This window comes from Arabidopsis thaliana, chromosome 4 (assembly GCF_000001735.4).
Source record: "Arabidopsis thaliana chromosome 4, partial sequence".
Taxonomy (NCBI): Eukaryota; Viridiplantae; Streptophyta; class Magnoliopsida; order Brassicales; family Brassicaceae; genus Arabidopsis; species Arabidopsis thaliana.
Genome location: NC_003075.7, coordinates 1,246,534 through 1,264,403, shown reverse-complemented (window position 1 = coordinate 1,264,403; position 17,870 = coordinate 1,246,534). Strand labels below are relative to the sequence as shown.

The 17,870-nt window shown below is 33.0% G+C and overlaps 5 protein-coding genes across 7 annotated transcripts; all 5 read right to left on the bottom strand.

The window, feature by feature from the left end:
- Nucleotides 1–302: 302 nt before the first annotated feature.
- Nucleotides 303–2,159, bottom strand: AT4G02830 (uncharacterized protein). Of its 3 annotated transcripts, none has more exons than NM_001203734.1 (5): nucleotides 1,862–2,159; nucleotides 1,675–1,758; nucleotides 1,367–1,523; nucleotides 722–811; nucleotides 303–593 (listed from the first exon to the last, which is right to left on the bottom strand). In NM_001203734.1, the coding sequence occupies exons 1-5, from the start codon at nucleotides 1,955–1,957 to the stop codon at nucleotides 472–474; spliced, it is 549 nt and encodes a 182-aa protein (NP_001190663.1). In that variant the 5' UTR covers nucleotides 1,958–2,159; the 3' UTR covers nucleotides 303–471. The 3 variants fall into 3 exon arrangements, with proteins under 3 accessions (NP_001190663.1, NP_192192.1, NP_001328030.1); NM_116517.3 differs by having other exon boundaries at nucleotides 316–593; nucleotides 1,675–1,764; nucleotides 1,862–2,138; NM_001340406.1 differs by having other exon boundaries at nucleotides 316–811; nucleotides 1,675–1,764; nucleotides 1,862–2,138.
- Nucleotides 2,160–3,707: 1,548 nt separating this feature from the next.
- AT4G02820 (Pentatricopeptide repeat (PPR) superfamily protein) lies at nucleotides 3,708–5,872 on the bottom strand. Its single transcript, NM_116516.4, has 2 exons — nucleotides 5,482–5,872; nucleotides 3,708–5,395 (listed from the first exon to the last, which is right to left on the bottom strand). Exons 1-2 carry the CDS (start codon nucleotides 5,821–5,823, stop codon nucleotides 4,139–4,141), a joined length of 1,599 nt encoding a protein of 532 aa, NP_192191.1. The 5' UTR covers nucleotides 5,824–5,872; the 3' UTR covers nucleotides 3,708–4,138.
- Nucleotides 5,873–7,083: 1,211 nt separating this feature from the next.
- FAF1 (FANTASTIC four-like protein (DUF3049)) lies at nucleotides 7,084–8,260 on the bottom strand. The gene has a single exon (NM_116515.4). It carries the CDS (start codon nucleotides 8,149–8,151, stop codon nucleotides 7,336–7,338), a length of 816 nt encoding a protein of 271 aa, NP_192190.1. The 5' UTR covers nucleotides 8,152–8,260; the 3' UTR covers nucleotides 7,084–7,335.
- A 4,276-nt stretch (nucleotides 8,261–12,536) lies between these two features.
- AT4G02800 (GRIP/coiled-coil protein) lies at nucleotides 12,537–14,433 on the bottom strand. Its single transcript, NM_116514.4, has 5 exons — nucleotides 14,234–14,433; nucleotides 13,860–14,141; nucleotides 13,549–13,770; nucleotides 13,298–13,462; nucleotides 12,537–13,213 (listed from the first exon to the last, which is right to left on the bottom strand). Exons 1-5 carry the CDS (start codon nucleotides 14,276–14,278, stop codon nucleotides 12,926–12,928), a joined length of 1,002 nt encoding a protein of 333 aa, NP_567246.1. The 5' UTR covers nucleotides 14,279–14,433; the 3' UTR covers nucleotides 12,537–12,925.
- Nucleotides 14,434–14,763: 330 nt separating this feature from the next.
- Nucleotides 14,764–17,077, bottom strand: EMB3129 (GTP-binding family protein). The gene is made up of 9 exons (NM_116513.5): nucleotides 16,845–17,077; nucleotides 16,611–16,757; nucleotides 16,389–16,505; nucleotides 16,070–16,213; nucleotides 15,903–15,989; nucleotides 15,706–15,821; nucleotides 15,422–15,603; nucleotides 15,265–15,322; nucleotides 14,764–15,176 (listed from the first exon to the last, which is right to left on the bottom strand). The coding sequence occupies exons 1-9, from the start codon at nucleotides 16,986–16,988 to the stop codon at nucleotides 15,053–15,055; spliced, it is 1,119 nt and encodes a 372-aa protein (NP_192188.2). The 5' UTR covers nucleotides 16,989–17,077; the 3' UTR covers nucleotides 14,764–15,052.
- Between the last annotated feature and the right edge of the window lie 793 nt (nucleotides 17,078–17,870).

Below are 17,870 nucleotides of genomic sequence, written 5' to 3'. Positions count from 1 at the left end.
ATCAATCACATTTTGTTTAGTTTTGAAAAAAAACTGTTTAAAACTTTTGTTTAGTCAAAATTAACAATACAATGATAAAAAATTTCATCATTAGCTAGCTAAATAGTAAAAAAACAAAAGGTTTTAGTATTCTTGATTCGGCCTTTTAGCCCAATAGTAACGTTGGTGTTCGAATCCAGTCATTCATCTTGGTATTGTTGATCCAATTTTTCCTAAATCCATTAATAATTGTGACAACTAAATTATGCAAATTTTTCAACTGAAAATAGGGGATATTACATTATGAATGGAATATACAGAGTCTCTTATTTGGATTTTTATTACTAATCCAATGGTGACGAAGCATACAACACAAGAATCTTTTCTTTTCTTATCAACACAAGAATCTTTTCTTTTCTTTTGTAACATCAACACAAGAATCTTTCATTTTATTTTATTTGATTCTACTTTTCCATACTAATGGTTGGGTCATCAATAAATCCATTCCTCGGGGAGAAGTTTCTCCGGCGAATCAATAGGATTTTCTGCTTCAATCTTGATAGGTGTTGTTGCCAACATTTCGCTCTTCTTCTTCGAATCATTTTCTCTAATTTCTACATTCAAAAGAAACAATGTTACCAATTTCAACCAAAATATATCTATAGTTCAAACTAATTTGTAATATATAACACAATGTATTTGAATAACGGTCGATGAGAACAAATAATGGTTGGAAAAGAACCTGGACGAGGAGAAATATGGATACCGTTGTTGTGAATGTTAAGATTGAGTGCTTGAACTACACGAGTCGGGAGAAGCACCGGTGAGCAAGCTATGACAAGAGAATTTTGTTTTCATCAATCAAAATTGTATAACATTAAATCATATATTAATGAGTCTATATAGTAAAGGCTGACTAACGTAAAAACCAACAAATCACAATTTCTTTATGTCAATTGTCCTACAAAAGCTACGAAATAGATAGAAAAAAATGGTAATAGATGTATGAATCCATGATATATTTCGTAGTAATCGAAGAATTGAGGTTTTTGTGTTTATATATGTTTAAAACAAAAAACGACAAAAAAAATCATCAAAAATTTTCAAATTCTTCTAAATTTTGTCTAGCTCTAAATCTTCAATCTCAAGAAGCAGTGGTTGTAAAAAAGTTATTTTTCTTTTGAATATAATTTGAACATTATTTTCAAAAAAAAAAAAACGACTTAACGACAAAATGTAAGTTAAAAATCATGTCAAATCAACTTTAACCTGAAACTAAAAGAATTTTAGTATATGCAGTTGGTAGAATTGATTTTATGAAATTGAAAACATTATGCACCTTTATTTGTGTTCATAAATACTTAGTATAGAGTAATTAATAAATAACCTGTTTTTTTGGTGGGTGGATGAGAAGCCGTGGCTGGAAGAAAAACTCCGGTGCCAGAAGTTGTACGGCCCGGTGTAACCAAGAAAAATGCTTGCATACGATCCTCTCCTTTACTCCTTTGCCAATTGCTTTGGTGCTTTTGTCTTGTATTATAGTTCTTCAACACACAAAAATATATATACAAAATATTTGAGCTTTAGTTTGAAAATATATAAGATATGTTTAAATACATACGTTAATGTCCATAATGATATTTCCTCCAATACCGTTAAGAGATTGTAACCAAAAAAAAGATTGAAAAGAAATACCAAAGGAAATGTTTGTCTAAGAGGAGGTGCCCCGGGCCGACGAAATTCACCGTTGCCGTGGTGATGGTGGTTCTTGACATATTTCTGCAACTATGTGAGAATTTAATTAACAACGACTTCGATATAGAATAGGAGAAAAAAATAACAAATTCAAATAGAAAAAATTTAGATATAAGATAATATAAACCTGATGTTTGTTGGAATGATCAAACAATGGATCTTGAAGAACATGATGAGAGGGTGGCCATATTTGCCTATCCTTGTGACCGATGATGTCACCCATTTGAAACTGACCAAAAAGAAACTTAAAATTTCAAAAGTATTAAACACTTTGAATTAATCTTAGAAGAAGAAGAAGAAGAACATTGAGAGAGACTCAATGGAAATGTTTCTTTGTTGACAAAAGAAAGAAGAGAAGAGGTTTTGATTGTCCCCAACTTCTGACCTGAATCTTAACTATAAATATTAATGGGTTTGGAAAGTAGAAGGAGAGATGATGACGACAAATTTGGTTTTATAGAAAACTAATTATTATGTTGACAACAAAGAAGAGTTTCAATGATTTTATTATTTGAATTTGGTTTCATCATTACTACGAGGATGAAACGAGAGTTACACACCCTTTCATTTCAAATTTTCGAAACAAAACAAAAATAATCATATCATTTTCTACTTTGGAAAGTGTTTTTTTTTTACCATTATTCACATAAACCGCGTGGTAACCGTGAGGTAACGCCAATATTAATGAAAACTACTAGACTATAAAGTTTTACTATTAGAAGCTTTTGTTTGTTGCAATTATTCATATAAACCGTGTAGTAACCGTGAGGTAACGTCAACATTAATAGAAACTATTAGACTATACATTTTTTTACTATGGAAAGGTTTTTATTGTTATCTACGACTCACATATTTTCTACAACCACGTAAAATTCACATGCTAATTTGACATTATTTGACTGATTTTTTTCATTTTTAAACTGAAAAATCATGCATCAAAGTCCATGGTAATATATGGATATTTACTTCCAGAAGAACTAGAAGTATTTTATATTGTTTTGTTATATTATATAGAGTTTCTAAGAAAGATTAAGGAGGTCATGTCGGGGAGTGGGTTGAGTTGTATTAAGTAAACGCCTCTCTCATATTTTTAATGACATTTTTTAAAATGTTTAATGCTTTAATTTAAATTGTTCCTTAAACTTAAAAGAACTATAACTTTGACCTAAACTACAAACTAATATTTTTATCATTTTGTTGTGATTTTTTGGCTATACATCAATTCTATCGAGAACACATAAAACTAGTATCAAAACAAACCACATTTTATCAATTTGTTGTTATTTATAAGCGAATTTTGTTTCGCATTACTTGTTATTGATTGTCTCATCCTAGTATTTCTTTTATATATAGCCAATCACTTTAATTCGTATTTCTTCAATGAGAAACCAAAACTTTTCGAGGATTGAGTCTAATTTTGTGTAAACTTGTATTTTAAAAGCTCTAGCTAACTATGATATAAAAATGGGCAGAAGAAAAAGTAACATTTATTAATTATAGTCGTCTACTATCCCATAATCCATATCTCTCTCTATATTTTTAATTTTATTGAAAAATAAGGAAAATCAAACGACCAACGACGCCACTTCTTCTTAACAACCTTCACCAACCAACCCAAGTTCGTCGAACTTCTTTTAAGATGATTTTATTAGTTGATGATCTTTACCTCAAGTGGGCTCTCTATATCAAGATTAGTCGTGAGACTACATGACTACTCGAGGAGATAAATTTAGTAATTAATAATTAGTATGGGCGGCTAGCTCTAGCCTGCCAATTATAGTTTTACAATTAACCATCTACTTCAATTAAAATAAACCGAGGAATAAGATTCAAACACATCCAATGCTAAGGTTTTATGGATACCCAAATCTAGTTTACCTACCAGCTTTAAAAATGCTATAATAATTGGTGAATAGTAGAGCCATGAAAATGTTCATGTTTTAGGAAAAAATTATTAAGCTTTATGGATATGGGTTTATGGTTAAAATAGTTGACTAAGTGTTTGGAGGTGAACAAATCCACTTTGGACACAAGTCTTTGAAAGCTTACATAAGCTTACACAAGTCATAACTACCCAACAAGAAGAGTCGAAGTAGGTTTTTCAGTTAGTCAACCTCTCAAAGATCATTTGACATCATCAGAAGAACTATAGAGAACCAAAAATATAAAACGAGATTTTAATCATATTAAATTCTGAAAATTAAAAAACAGGAAAAATCATATCTTTGTAGCAACTTCATTCCTTAGCAGCTTTGAACACTCTCCTCAAGGTCTAAATGTCCGAGTAAGTGGAATGTTACTGCTTCAAGACGAGTATCTCGATTGGTACGGACTTGAGAGAACGGTTTCTGTATTCTTCGGTTTGTGGAAGTTGCAGACTGAAACTAACTCTGTAGCTTTCATACTAAGAAATGGTGGACGAGATTTCAGTCACACGCATTTGACTGGTTAGTCTTATAAGCTCCTTAGTCTCTTCATCTAACTCTACATTATCCTTTGCCATTCGCTCTTCAACTATGAGTGCCATTTCCCCTGCTTTAGCGTATGTCCGTAACAAGGAATTGTAGAGCTGAGTGTTCACATAACCAGCCTTTTGGAGCAGAGTCATTAGCTTCTCTGCTCCTTTAACATTCCCTTGTTCCTCAAGTTCCTTGCACGCTCCTTTAACCAATCTTACATTCACAGTCCATTTCTTCACAGAATCAATAGCTTTCCCAAAACAATCTAATACTTTCTCCATGTCTTTACGCTTCAAATAAGCCCATGTGAGAATTTCCCATGTAGAATAGCTCGGGTTTATCCCTTTCTCCACAATCCGTTCGTAAAACTTTTCTCCTAGAAGAACCTCATCTCTGTTCATGTACTCAGCAAGGATTAGATTCGGGATTCTAGCATCTCCTGTTCCCGAAACAGATTCCCATTCGTCATACAAACCTTTAGCTTGTTCAAACTCTCCAAGCTTCACAACCGCAGATATCATACTGAGATACTCCGCATCATTCATTTTCTTGAAAGAAGACTTAACCTTCTTCCAGGTTAAGTTCACTCCATCTTTGTCACCCAAATTCGCATGCAGACTAATAAGAGAAGCATAAGCAACCCGGTTCTTCTTAGAAACCAACTTCTCCATCTCCTTCAAAGCAAGTCTCGCCTTTTCGACATTATCAGTCTTAGCATACAAATTCGTTAACACACTATAAGTCACCCAATCCGGATTCAACTTCTCTTCCTTCGCCTTAAGATAAACTTTCTCCGCACCCTCGACATCATTTCCAGAAGCAAACGCAGTAAGCCAGAGATTATAAGTAACAATATCAGGAGATGTTCTAATCTTCAACTCCTTAATCAACACAGGGACTTTCTCAAACTGTCCTCTCGATATATACATCGATAACATATGATTGTAAGGCAAACAAGACTTCAAGAAACCACATTCACCCATTTTCTCAAACAATGCCTCAGCTTTATCAGACAACTTGTTCTGCACATAGCTATGTAAAAGAGATGTACACGCAGCATGACCTCTCATTTGATCTGGCATATCTTCGAAAAACTTCTCAGCACTGTTTAAACCACGGATTTTAGATATCAAATCCAAATGTACAGCATAATCACCTGCTTGTAGCTTTATATCTTCCTGTACAACCATCCATTCACATATCTACACACACACACAAAAAAAAAAACATTTTACCACTTCGCAGAGTTTTCACAATCGAATTCAAAATTGAGAGAAATTTCACGAACCTCAAGAGCGTGTTTATAGCGTTTGATCTTACGAAGCTCTCTAACGATACGATTAAGTTCGTATTTGCGAACGGAATGGCCTTCTTCTTTCCATTTACGGATAGTAACAACGGCGCTGCGTTTCGTATACACAAGGCTTAGTAATCTCCCTCCTAGAGTGTCTCTTCCTCCAACTACCGTTTCTTTTTTGTTGGCCGATTCTCCTCCTTTTCCTCCTCCGCTGCGAGGCTTCACCACGGGTGCCGTCGCCGTGTCCACAGTCGCGGCGGCGGCGGCGGAGAAAAGGCGGTGAATGGAGGCTAGGGTTGGCCGGGCAGAGCGAACCAACATGTTTTTATTCATTTTTGTTTAGTTTACTGAGCTCTCTCTCTCTCTCTGCTGTTTGAGTAATTTGCTAAGTGAGTGTGTTTGAGCTATTTCTTTGTTGGGCCTTGTCTCGGCCCAATCTAAAACCAAAATAAAAGCAGTACATAAAAGAACTTTCAAAATTTTCTCTCAGTCAATAAAAATCATTCTAAAATTAGTAGTCATTAGCCTTATCAAAACTGCAACACTTTGGTTAACTTCACTAGTTCACTGTTCACAACAAATAAGAACTAATTTTCCTCGTCAAAACGTGATTTCACATTTTTCGCTAAATACGTAATTCCATAATTTTCCCGCCAAAAACGTGATTCCAAATTTTCCAGTCAAAACTTGATTTCACATAATCTCGTCAAAAAGTGATTCCGTAGTTTCCCGTCAAAAACACAATTCCATATTTTTTTCCATCAAAACTTGATTTCGCATAATCTCGTCAAAAAGTGATTCAACTTGAATTAAAATATAAACATGATTTTTTTTTTATAACATTAAGTATATGGAAAATACATTTTCTATATTGAAAATAAAATAAAATCGAATCATCAATATACCAAATAAGATGGGTACATGATGAGATTTGCTTTAGATTTCGGTCAATTATAAGCGGAGTCAAGTGGCATGTTATATATAAAGAATCGTAATGTTCTCTTATTCGTTTGCAGAGAACAAAGATTGCTCTTCACATTTGTACGTAAGATTGGACATTACATCGTAATGTTGTCTATTTCTCATTGGCTCAATCATATACTTGCAATCTATTTTGATATCACTCCGAGATTTATATAGTACGAATTTGGTCGAGACAGAGGGAAGAATATCAAGAAAGTAGAGAGATCGTGTACAATGGACCTACAAATTATATGTTCTTATTCAATTACGTCCGTACGAGCAAGTGTCTATAAATATGCACACGTGACAGTCAAAGAGTTTGGTCTACAATAATAATGTTAAAGTTATTCGCATACTCATAAACGACATTTACATTACTTAATTTTGTTGAAAATTGTAGAAACCTTTAGTTCTTATAAAAGACTTAAATATGAATTAATGACCATTTGATGGACTGATGGTTGATGATAAAAGTGTGGTATCCCTTGGTGCTACTAAGACTAGTGATGACAATAACATTGACATTGACTGCGCTTAGAAGCACAAAGATGTGTTGCAAACTAGTGTAGATGATGTTACCAAAATTTCAATGAAGTTTTTTGAAAGATATCATATAGTTTTCGTCAGTCTCACTATTACTGGTACTTTATTACCCTTTTTAAAACTATAGTTTCACTCTCGTTAGTCTATGAAAACATAACTAAAACTCTCGTTAATAATCAAAGGTTACCTATAACATACTAAAAAGTAAAAGCAGATAATGAAGATTAGTTCTCTATGTTGTTAAACAGTTTAAGTAACAATTAACTCACATTTTAGCATTTATATATGTAGAATTAGAAGCCGTAAAAAATAATTATTTGCTGAGTTGAGTAATTCCCATTAAGTGGTCACCCAAAATTGCTGCTGCTTCCAATTAAGCATAGTTTTAGGCTCACATCCATTTTCATTGCATCTCCTTTTTGGCCTGTTGCTAACCTTTTTATTTCCACTTTTACCCTCAAAGTTCTCATTATTCCCCACAATGCCCTCCTCGTCCTCTTCTTCTTCTTCTTCTTCTTCTTCTTCTTCTTCTTCTTCTTCTTCTTCTTCTTCTTCTTCTTCTTCTTCTTCTTCCTCTGCATCGTATTGATCATCTTCATCTTCTTCTTCAAACTCTTCTTCTGCGTCTTGGCTATTCAATGAATTCTGTGATAAACAGAGACGAAGCCTTCCTTCACGACGTTCAGATACAAAGCAACGAGGTGGAGAACAAACCCTAATTGCTTGAACAACAAGACGACCGTCTTCTTTATACGATTTCACCATACGGCTATTGTTGAATCCGTTGACGGAGTTTAGCGGCGGAGGAAAACTGTTCTCACGGGTCATGAAGCTAGTTTCTTTTTGAGGTTTCGTAGTAAGACGAGGACTCTTTGAAATATTGGTTGCTTCAAGCGCAAGTAACGACATCTCGTCTCCACTATCACTCCCATTCTCGGTCCCGAGGCTCTCTGTGCACATCTCAAGGCTCAGTTTAGCTACGGAACGCTTCTCGATCGGGTAGACATAAGCTGTTTTCTTTGTGTCGTCTTCTCTGTTCTGGACAATGCCTTTTGGCTCAGAGAAATATTGCAAGAAACTCCATCCACCCACGTCAGGATTTTGGCTTACTTGCTTGGGAAGATGTTGGTAAGCTTGGCCAACAACGATGGACATTTTTTGTGTTGTGTTAAGAGAGCAAAACAGAGCAAACACAAAGTAAGAGAGAAAGAAGAAGAGAGTTCGAGGAAGAGTATGGGTGTGTGATGAAGATGATGGGAAGTAGAAGGGATGAGTTTGTATTTATAATGCGGTTCTACTTTAGATTGGAGATTTATTTTATGATTTCCAATTAGTTTCTTGAACATTTATTTATTTAATGTAATATTAGTTGGATACGTGGATTGGTAAAAAATAAGAATTCTGAAAACTCAATTACATTAAAAGAAAGTTTTTTACAAATTACTACTACCAAATATGGTAGAATCATCATTATTTATTTTTAATTTTAATATTTTCTTTAATCTTTTTTTTTTGGCCAAATCTTTTTTTTAATCTATGATTTACGTTTAATGATAAAAATATTAATATTATATCACTTCATTCGTTTATAAACTAAATTAACTTTTTGTTTAGTGTATTTTGTTATTGTGATTCATAAGTTACTTAGACAGGATTAAACGAACAAAAAGTTTGTTATTATGACTTTATGAGAAAACTATATTAAACGAACAAAAAGCTTTCATTATGTCAACGAATTATAAGTTTTAATACTAGTTTAAGGACAACAAGGAAAGGTATCATTAGAAATTTAAATATTAGTGATTATTATACTTTTAGTAGCCGGAAAACGAATATCGATTTATTCTAGCAACCGTGGTCTGAAAACTATTTCAAGTTTTCTTAATACTTATTTATTTATTCCAAACTATCCTATTTATTTCGGTCCAATGAAGTCTCCAATAAATAAAACATAAACATCCAGTGACTATAATTTAATATGTCTGAGTGACTGAACACCGACCCACACGTACACACACTAGAATGTTATCAAAATTATTTGTTTACATCATTGATCATTACATGTACTAATGTGTAATGGATATTGTAGTCTATAGAATTTGCTTAAGTCATTTGTCAAAAAACCTAGATGCGTATAATAGGTTTTCTTGATTTGATATTAGAACATGAGGTTCTTTGACAAAACAAAAACAAATATGAGGTTCAGAGGTTAAATCAAGTAGAGTGGTTTCATAACGAAATTTGATTCTATATTGGTCGGAAAAATCATTATTATAGCAAAAACATTTTAAAAATCGCATACCAAACACTAGGTGAGAACTGAGAATTATAGTAACATAATATGCACTAATTATTCATTGATTGTATTTTGGGTTTAAATTGAAACTATCAAACATAACCACGAAAATTACAAGCTCTGATCGATTAAAAACATATATAATAGTCCGTAATTTATGTTCAGCACAAAAATGGTGTCATATTGAAGGTTCACCAACCTATTGCCTATCAATAAAAGAAAGCACTTAAGCTACTTCTTTTTATAATTAAACTTTATTAAAGTTGTGGTATATTATTTTGTCCACGATCGCTATGACTCTATGTGTCTACAAGATATATAATTCAAATGTTGTAAATTATGTGATTTTTTTTTTTTTTTTTTTGTGCACAAATTATATGATGATTTATTTACCCTCTTAACAGATAAAAAAAGTGTTGCACAAAATAAAACAGATAAGAAGTGGCAGTCACTCATCGAAATGCTAAATAAATAGTTGAATAATACTAGAATAATGGAATGCTATTATTGGAAAAAAAACACTCAAAACAAGAAGAAGTTTTCAAGTAGTCTAGTGGTTTTACTCTCATGAATAATAAAAAGAAAAAAGCATTTTCTTGTCGTCTATAATTAGAAGAATTTTCTATTTAGGGAAAATAAACAACAACCAACCAATAATATTCTCGGTAGATGCCAAATTATAAAATAATAGTTCATGCATTGACGTCTTCGAAATTCAACATAGGACGAGATTATATTTTGGTTCTATTTAAACCATTCATAGGAAATTGGATTTTCCTTTTAAAACGTAACAAATGACTTTTGAATATGGTTGTATTTTATAACATGTTAAAACTCGTGTTGCAATAGATCCGTAATCACAATTATACAACTTGTCATGTAGAAATAAATTTATTTTTGGATTTTGTGCAAAATAAAACTTTTTATCTTTAAAAAATACAAATTAATCTTACATAAAAAATATTGTAAACATTTAAAAAAATATTATAAACGTTTTTATGGTCATATATATTATTTATTTTTTAAAAATAGAGCTGAAATCTTAGCCACATAACCTTTGATTTAACATATATTTGTCAAATTTTACAAACTTGACGGCGAAAAAATGTTATATTGCATATTAGTTTTGACTTTGTATGATTAAGCTGTATTTTTTAGAAGTGGAAGATAAAAATACAAAAATTTGGCTAGTTAAAAGTTTTTTGTGCACAAAATCCTTCATTTTCAGTTTTTTTTTTGTTATGATTGTTTAAAGCAAATATATATTTTTATTTTTTCATATACTTTTATTTGTCCTAAATAGCTTACATACAAATTTATTTTGTTATATAAATCTTCAACTATGCATTTATTTGAGCACGTTAATAAAGATCTTGTAGCTAGTCGATGTCTCACGTTGAAAGGACTTCCGCTTCGCTTTCTCTTCAACCTTCATATTCTTTATTTCTCTTACTACTTTTGCTTTGTGCCATGTTTTTGTTTAGGAGAGTCTCTTTATCAAGTCCAATTCATAGTTTTGCCGTAAACTTCACAGTTTATGGTTTAGTCGATGAATTGATTCTCGAATGTCTATATATGCTTCCGTGTTTTCTCTTAGGCATGTGACTATGTTTTTAGGATTTACTTGATGTAAATTTTAAACTTTCATTTCAAGAACTAATATTTACATTCGTATGAAAGAAAAAAGAAGATGTTGTAGCGAGTTGGACCCGAAACAATTTACTAAAACCTTACCAACCTACGAAGTTACAAGAAATGGTTCTTTCTTGAATTGTATTTTGTGAATTCGTACAGTTTAAAGGTTGTTCCACAAAAACACATGGGGAAACCTTAAAATGTGACTGGTGTAAGAATCTAATAATAGAAGTCAAGAATCAAAGATACCAATAAATAATCGACACTTTCCAGTTTGCAAATTCTGCTGCAAGGACACGAATAGTAAACATAGAAGATCGCGTATATATTATTCTTTATTGGATATGCATGCCAAACCGATTACCATCACAAATAATCTTCGAAAATTCAGAGCTTTTGTTTCATACAGTGATAAATGTTGAGTCATACTCATGCAAGAATCACACAAACTTAACCAGGTGCGCGCAAGACTTGAACAACAAGTCCCAACCATTTAAACTTCAAAATGTACTTACATGTCTGATGAAAGATAAAACACATGAATGCTCTCTAATGGCAACTACATGTGTGAATATCTAATTAAAGAGATATGTTATTTATTTGTGGGTCTTATGGCATTTGATGCATTTATGAGAAACTACATACAAGCATTGATGTCGACGACGTAATTTTTTGGATTTAAATATAATGGTAAAAGAAGTTTCTAATTTAAGTGAAGAAAGCTTTTCAAAGACTATGTGTTACACAAACAACGGTTTTGGTATTAATTAATGGTGTTAAAAGCTGAAATAAACTATGTTAATGGATTAGTAGATATGCTAAGTAAGTAGAAAGCTAAGAAGAATATGTACCATCCTATCTCTCCCTCTCTCCCATAAGCCAATCTCTACTTTTTCGATCTTTTTGCTTCGATTGGTGTTTTGTAGATTGTCCAAACCAATCAGAAGAAAAGAAAGAAAACATGATTCTTTTTCATCATCAACATTCCACTGCTGACCTGCAAATTATTATGTAAAGGGAAATCAAAAGTTAAGATCCTTCACAAATTTTTGTGTTATTTTGTTGAAGTCTTTATTCAACTTTCTAATCTTTTAGTAGCAACAAAGTAAGGTGGAATCTCTTTCATGTTTACACAAAAATGTCAACTGGGAATATTCTTTTCTCAAACTTTTGACTATACTCATCCCTTTGTTTATAACAACATTAAATAAAAGGTTGGGTTATTAAGGAGACATGTCATTAGCTGAAAGTTGTGAATTCAATTAGAAAAACTAACAACGTACGTTTACACTATTAATCTAATGGTAAGCACTATGTAGACTTTATTCTGCAAACACTGGATAAGGAAGAACATAATTTTCACAAAAAAGAATGTTGTTATTTTTGACAAAACTTCTTGAACTACTAATTTCCTTTTTGATCCGTGGCTGTTCTTGAAACATACATGTAAAAACAGCAGGCTTTTGTCTGGCCCTTCCAGGTCTAAAACAGGCCGAGTCTAATCAGCCCTGATTCTAACAAATTTTAAAAGGCCATATCGGATTAGTAAACACAAGAACCTTCACTAAAACTCACTAAAACAAGCATAGAAGGCAATTATTACAGACAGTAGTCATTAACCAGCATTAGACCCAATTTGCAAGATCAAAAGCATAGGACATATATTGAATTTGCTTATCTTACGTACTGTGACCAAAACTATTACAACAAACAGAGGTATGTTACATCTTCATATCTAAGAGACCAAGAAACTAATCATAACAAAAACATAGTCATTAACCAGCATTAGACCCAATTTGCAAGATCAAAAGCATAGTACATATATTGAATTTGCTTATCTAACGCACAGTGACCAAAATTATTACAACAAACAGTGGTATGTTACATCTTCATATCTAAGAGACCAAGAAGCTACTCATAACAAAAACACAAGACCTTAATCAATTATGAAAATATTAGAGGTTTTAACGAAAACACAAAGTCTAAACAGTGTCTTGATTAGTATTGTTCTTCTTCAGCTTTTTCAAAGCTTTCGTTGAGGGCTTTCGAGACATCTCGAGCTCTTGTTTCATGCTCTTCTTCTTCATCATCGTATTGAGGCAGAGGGGATGAGAAATCTAAGCAAAAACCTTGAACAACTTGTTCATATGAAGGAGATAGATCTTGAGATGTAATCTGATGGTACTCAACCATCTGATGAAGACACTGATTTTCCCTAACTAAATTCGCGTTCTCATTCGCTAGTCTAGCTTTCTCTGCAAGCAACACCTCCAGTTGTAGCCTCACCTGTTCCATAGAATCAAAATCTTAAGATAAGAAAACAGAGCATAACAGAGCAGAAACAGAACAGATTTTTGAGATTGTACATACCAAATCATCTTCTTCAGGTCTAACACCTTTCACAAACCCATCTCTGAGTCTCTTGTTCTCTTCTTCAAGCAACCCACAACGTTCTTGGATAAAACTCAGGTCTGATTTTATAGTTTTAAGCTCTCTTGCAAGCGAATTCGCCTTAGCTGCCATGGATATAGCAATCTGCAAGAGATAAAAATTGAATCTTTATTAACAACATCAGCTAAGAAAGAAACAAAAAGAGAGTAAACTAAAGAGTAAGACTTTACGTTCTTAGCCTTCTTCATGATTTTCCTCTCTTTTGGTCTCTTCTCTTCTTCATTAGACGAATCTTCTGTTTGTTCAACATCAGATTCGTGTTTCCTCTTCTTCCCTTTACTCTCTTCTTCCTCTTCATCTTCTTCTTTCTGTTGTCGTTGAATCTGATCAGCTTTGAGATTCGAATGGAGTATCTCAGAATATGAAGGTGGTTTAGCTAATTCTCTAACTCCCTGATTACACAGAAACACACTTTTGTATCATTATCATCAATCTTGGAGAATGAAACAAACCTAATCATTATCAACAGATTAAAATTTACCTGAAGGGCATTGTCGAGATTACTAGAAAGGAGAGACAGAGTATGAGAAACAGAATCAAACCCTTTAAGCAAAAGCATCGAATCATTCTTAAATCTCTTTGATCTCTCTGATTCTATAGCAATCGTATTGGTAACGGGTTTGTGATTTTTGCTATTTTCTTCGAGAAGAACATCAACCCTGTTACGTACATTGCTCCAGAGACGTTTGTCTGAAGATGGACTAACCGATGGAGAAGAAGAATCAAAAGAAGTTGCAGAAACCATGTTCAAGCGTGTTCCTTCCTGTTGAAAACAGAAATAATTTCATGAAAATTTCCAGTTTTGAATCAAACCCTTGATTGGAGAATCAAAGTAGAAGAAGAAGAGGAACTTACGTTGTTCGTATGATTAGGTGAAGGAGTTTCGACAGAAGCAGCCATTGATGGAGATAGAGAAAGAGAGAGATGTAACGGCTAGTTTATTGAAGATGAGAGATTGTGGAAAGAAGATAAAATTTAAATAGGATCTGCGAAAAATCGGCCCAACGTTCTGATTTCGTAACTCCTTTCGAAATTTGTTTTATTTTTGATCAATTAATAATGGAAAGAGACAAAAGTAGATCTAGAAGTGGGGACTTTGGTCGACGACTTTTTCATTGCATCCCAAAAGAAATCTACAGATGGATTAGTAGGTCCCACTTTCATAATCCAACGGTCGTTTCTCAACTCTATAAGATTTTTAGAACTCTTGAGATGTATGAACTTGTAAAAGCTTAACTATTCGAATAGAATCTTGTAAAAAAACATTATTTGTTACGTGGTTTAACCACCTTTAATGTCAAAGATTTAATTTGTTATCTAACTGAAATACTACAAGTTTACTAATCTGAATATTAAATCATAAACAAAATTTTCACCAGCATGAATTGTATTATGAACATTATAGAATTATCCATTACGTAGCTTTTGAAAATATTGACAACAAAAAAAAAATTAACCATATTTTACATGAACAAATTATTCATACATTTGGGCTTAAGAGAAAAATGGTTAGCATTTAGCAGCATCTGACTGATGTCGTCATGGATTTGGTCTATATCTAGTATTTATCATGTCCTCTAAGACAAACGGAATACACAAGTATGCATACATCAAGACATATATTGCATACATAAATTAACACATAAGTTTGAGCATATCTCTTACTAACTTGGATCACAGTGGAGGTCTCTCCAACGAGACATACCCGAATTTGCCTTTGCGAAAATCCGTTAGTATTCTAAATGCAGCTTGATGACTATCTCCACCAAACAAATTAAGACCAAGCGTCTTCACAAATCTGCAAAAGAGAGAGCAGAGATTCAATAAGAATCCATGAACAATGGTTTGCCAAAAGAAATGAGCTCTCTTTGAGGAAGTTTCATTACTTTTTCCCGCAGTTGCCTTCTAGCTGGATCTTGTATCGGTTGTAAAGAGCCTTTGCGCCTTTTTGTTATAAAGGAGAGAATATCAAGTTTCATTTTTAGCGCAGGAAAATGAGAGAAAAGAGTAAATCGCAAAAAATGGTAATGTTCAGAAACTTACCTACTTCTGGAATCCGTGCTAACATCTGCACAAGGATTCCAGCAACATCAGTGAAGTCATAAGCTTTCTCTCCAATGTCATCACAAATTGCCAGCTTTATAGCAGCTGCTTGATCATCGATACGCATAGGAAGCATTCCAGGTGAATCTAAGAGATCAAGATCTTTCCCAAGCTTGACCCATCTGTTTACAGTAAGATAAGAAAAATGACCAGTGCCAGATATGAAGTTTGGAAACTGAGTTTTAAGAGGCAAAAAAAACCAAGCTTTCAAAAGGCATTCTTACTTCATTTCTCTAGTTACACCTGGTCTTGGAGCTGCTGCGCAAATTTTTCGTTTCAATAGACGATTGATCAGAGATGATTTCCCAACATTAGGGTATCCAATTATTCCAGCTCTAACCTGCATCATTTGAAATGAACTTAAAATTTAAATCATATATGTTGCATCAGAGAATAATGGATCATGAGACACTTTACTTACTGATCTAGGGAGAAGTCCTTTTTCTCGCCGTTTCCCATTTACGTCACCTGCTAAACTTTTGGCTAACCGACCTAGCTTCATAGCTCCCTGTAACCATCTCTCAGATTAAACATATAGAAAGAAAAAAACCAATCCCAAAGCAAAGTTTAAACTTGAAGAAACCATACCATCCCAAGTTTGCCATTAGTGAAAATGACCTTTATTCCTTGCTTTGCAAAGTATCTCGCCCAATCATTTCGATCATCGTTCGAGATCATATCTTCTCTATTTAATACCAATATCCGTTTCCTATTCCCAAGCCACGCATCCATCTACAAAATACCACATACATAACCCCCAAAAGTAGGTGCAAACATTATTGAACAACACAAAAGTTTTGTCATAGACTTCACTTGCTCCTATTGAACAAAGATTAGAGAGACTGAGTAATATAATTAGCATAGTCTAAAAAACCGGATCAAAGACCTTTAGATGCAAAGTACTAACCTTTGGATGAGTGGTCGATAAAGGAATCCTAGCATCACGGACTTCAATCACAACATCCATCAACTTAAGCTGTTCCCTAAGTTCCTTTTCAGTTTTCATTATGTGCCCTGGATACCACTATGAAACCAAGAACCCACGTACACACACACAGTAAACAACAATCCAACAAATTCATATTCAGAAAAACCAAAACTTTACAACATAATCTCGTAATTGTTTTACCTGAACAGGACGTAATGCTCTAGTCCATAGACGAATATCAGATTCTAGATTCATCCAATCAATTTCATCTTCATTTGCCTCTAATTTGAACCCAATTGAATCATCTTTCCGTGTAACATCCAAATTCAAATCCTTTCCTCCAACAATCTGCAAAACAAGTTTCCGAGTTTCTCAATTTCATTTCAGATAACGAAGAAGACCACGAAGTAGTAGAATTAGAATGACAATGTTTGCCTGAATTGGTGGTGGACGAGAGGAATTTGCAGTGGGAAGAGAAGCGGAGACGGCGTATGTACATTGACGGAAGGTGCGACGGTGAACGAAGTGGCTAACGTTCGCCGGAGAAGGAGACGGCGATGGTGCTAACTGAGCAAACATGGCTGAAAAACTCGGAAACAAAATTAAAAGAATCTAAAACCCCTTATCCCCATTACCTGGACGATGACATTTTCTGGGCTTTTTTAAAGACTCTTAGGCCCAGTTATCTTAAAGGCTTAGAAAATTCACTAATTTGTAAAATTATAGAATTGGTACAATTGGATCTTCAAAAATTAGTGCAATTTGTAAAATTTTATATATAATATATAATCATTAAATTTTCAAATACACTACTTATAGAAAATAAATCGTCATATGGTGTACTGCGAGTTAAAATCTAGTATATATATATATATATATATATATATAGATATATAGATATCTATATATCTATATATTAAACAAAGATCTCCAATAATATGTATAACAATTTTAGAAGAAAGGTGAACACCGATGATCGAAATTAGTATTTCTGAATTTATTCAAGTATAAATTAAAACACAAAATTGGTAGTTTATTTTCCATTACATATCGTTTGACATTAAATAAGGTTCATGTTTGACTAATTTGCATCAAATGCGTTTTGTTGGAATGTTCGAATTTGTGAATTTTATGTGTGGTCAAGTTAACGATCAATTATATATTATTGTCGTTATAAACCGTTATTATAACTTTTTTCTCCTGAAATTAGTTTTGCAAACTCGATCTACCACGTGTCATTTAGTGATTTGCGTTTTTCTAGAATCGTACGTAGTATTTATTTTTCATTACGTATCATTTGACATTAAATAAGGTTCATGTTTGAAAAATTTGCATAAAATGCGTTTTGTTGTAATGCTCAAATTTGTTAATTTTAAGTGTGGTCAAGTTAACGATCAACTATTTACTATTATCGTTATAAATCATTATTAGGAATTTCTTCTCTTGAAAATATGAATTTTG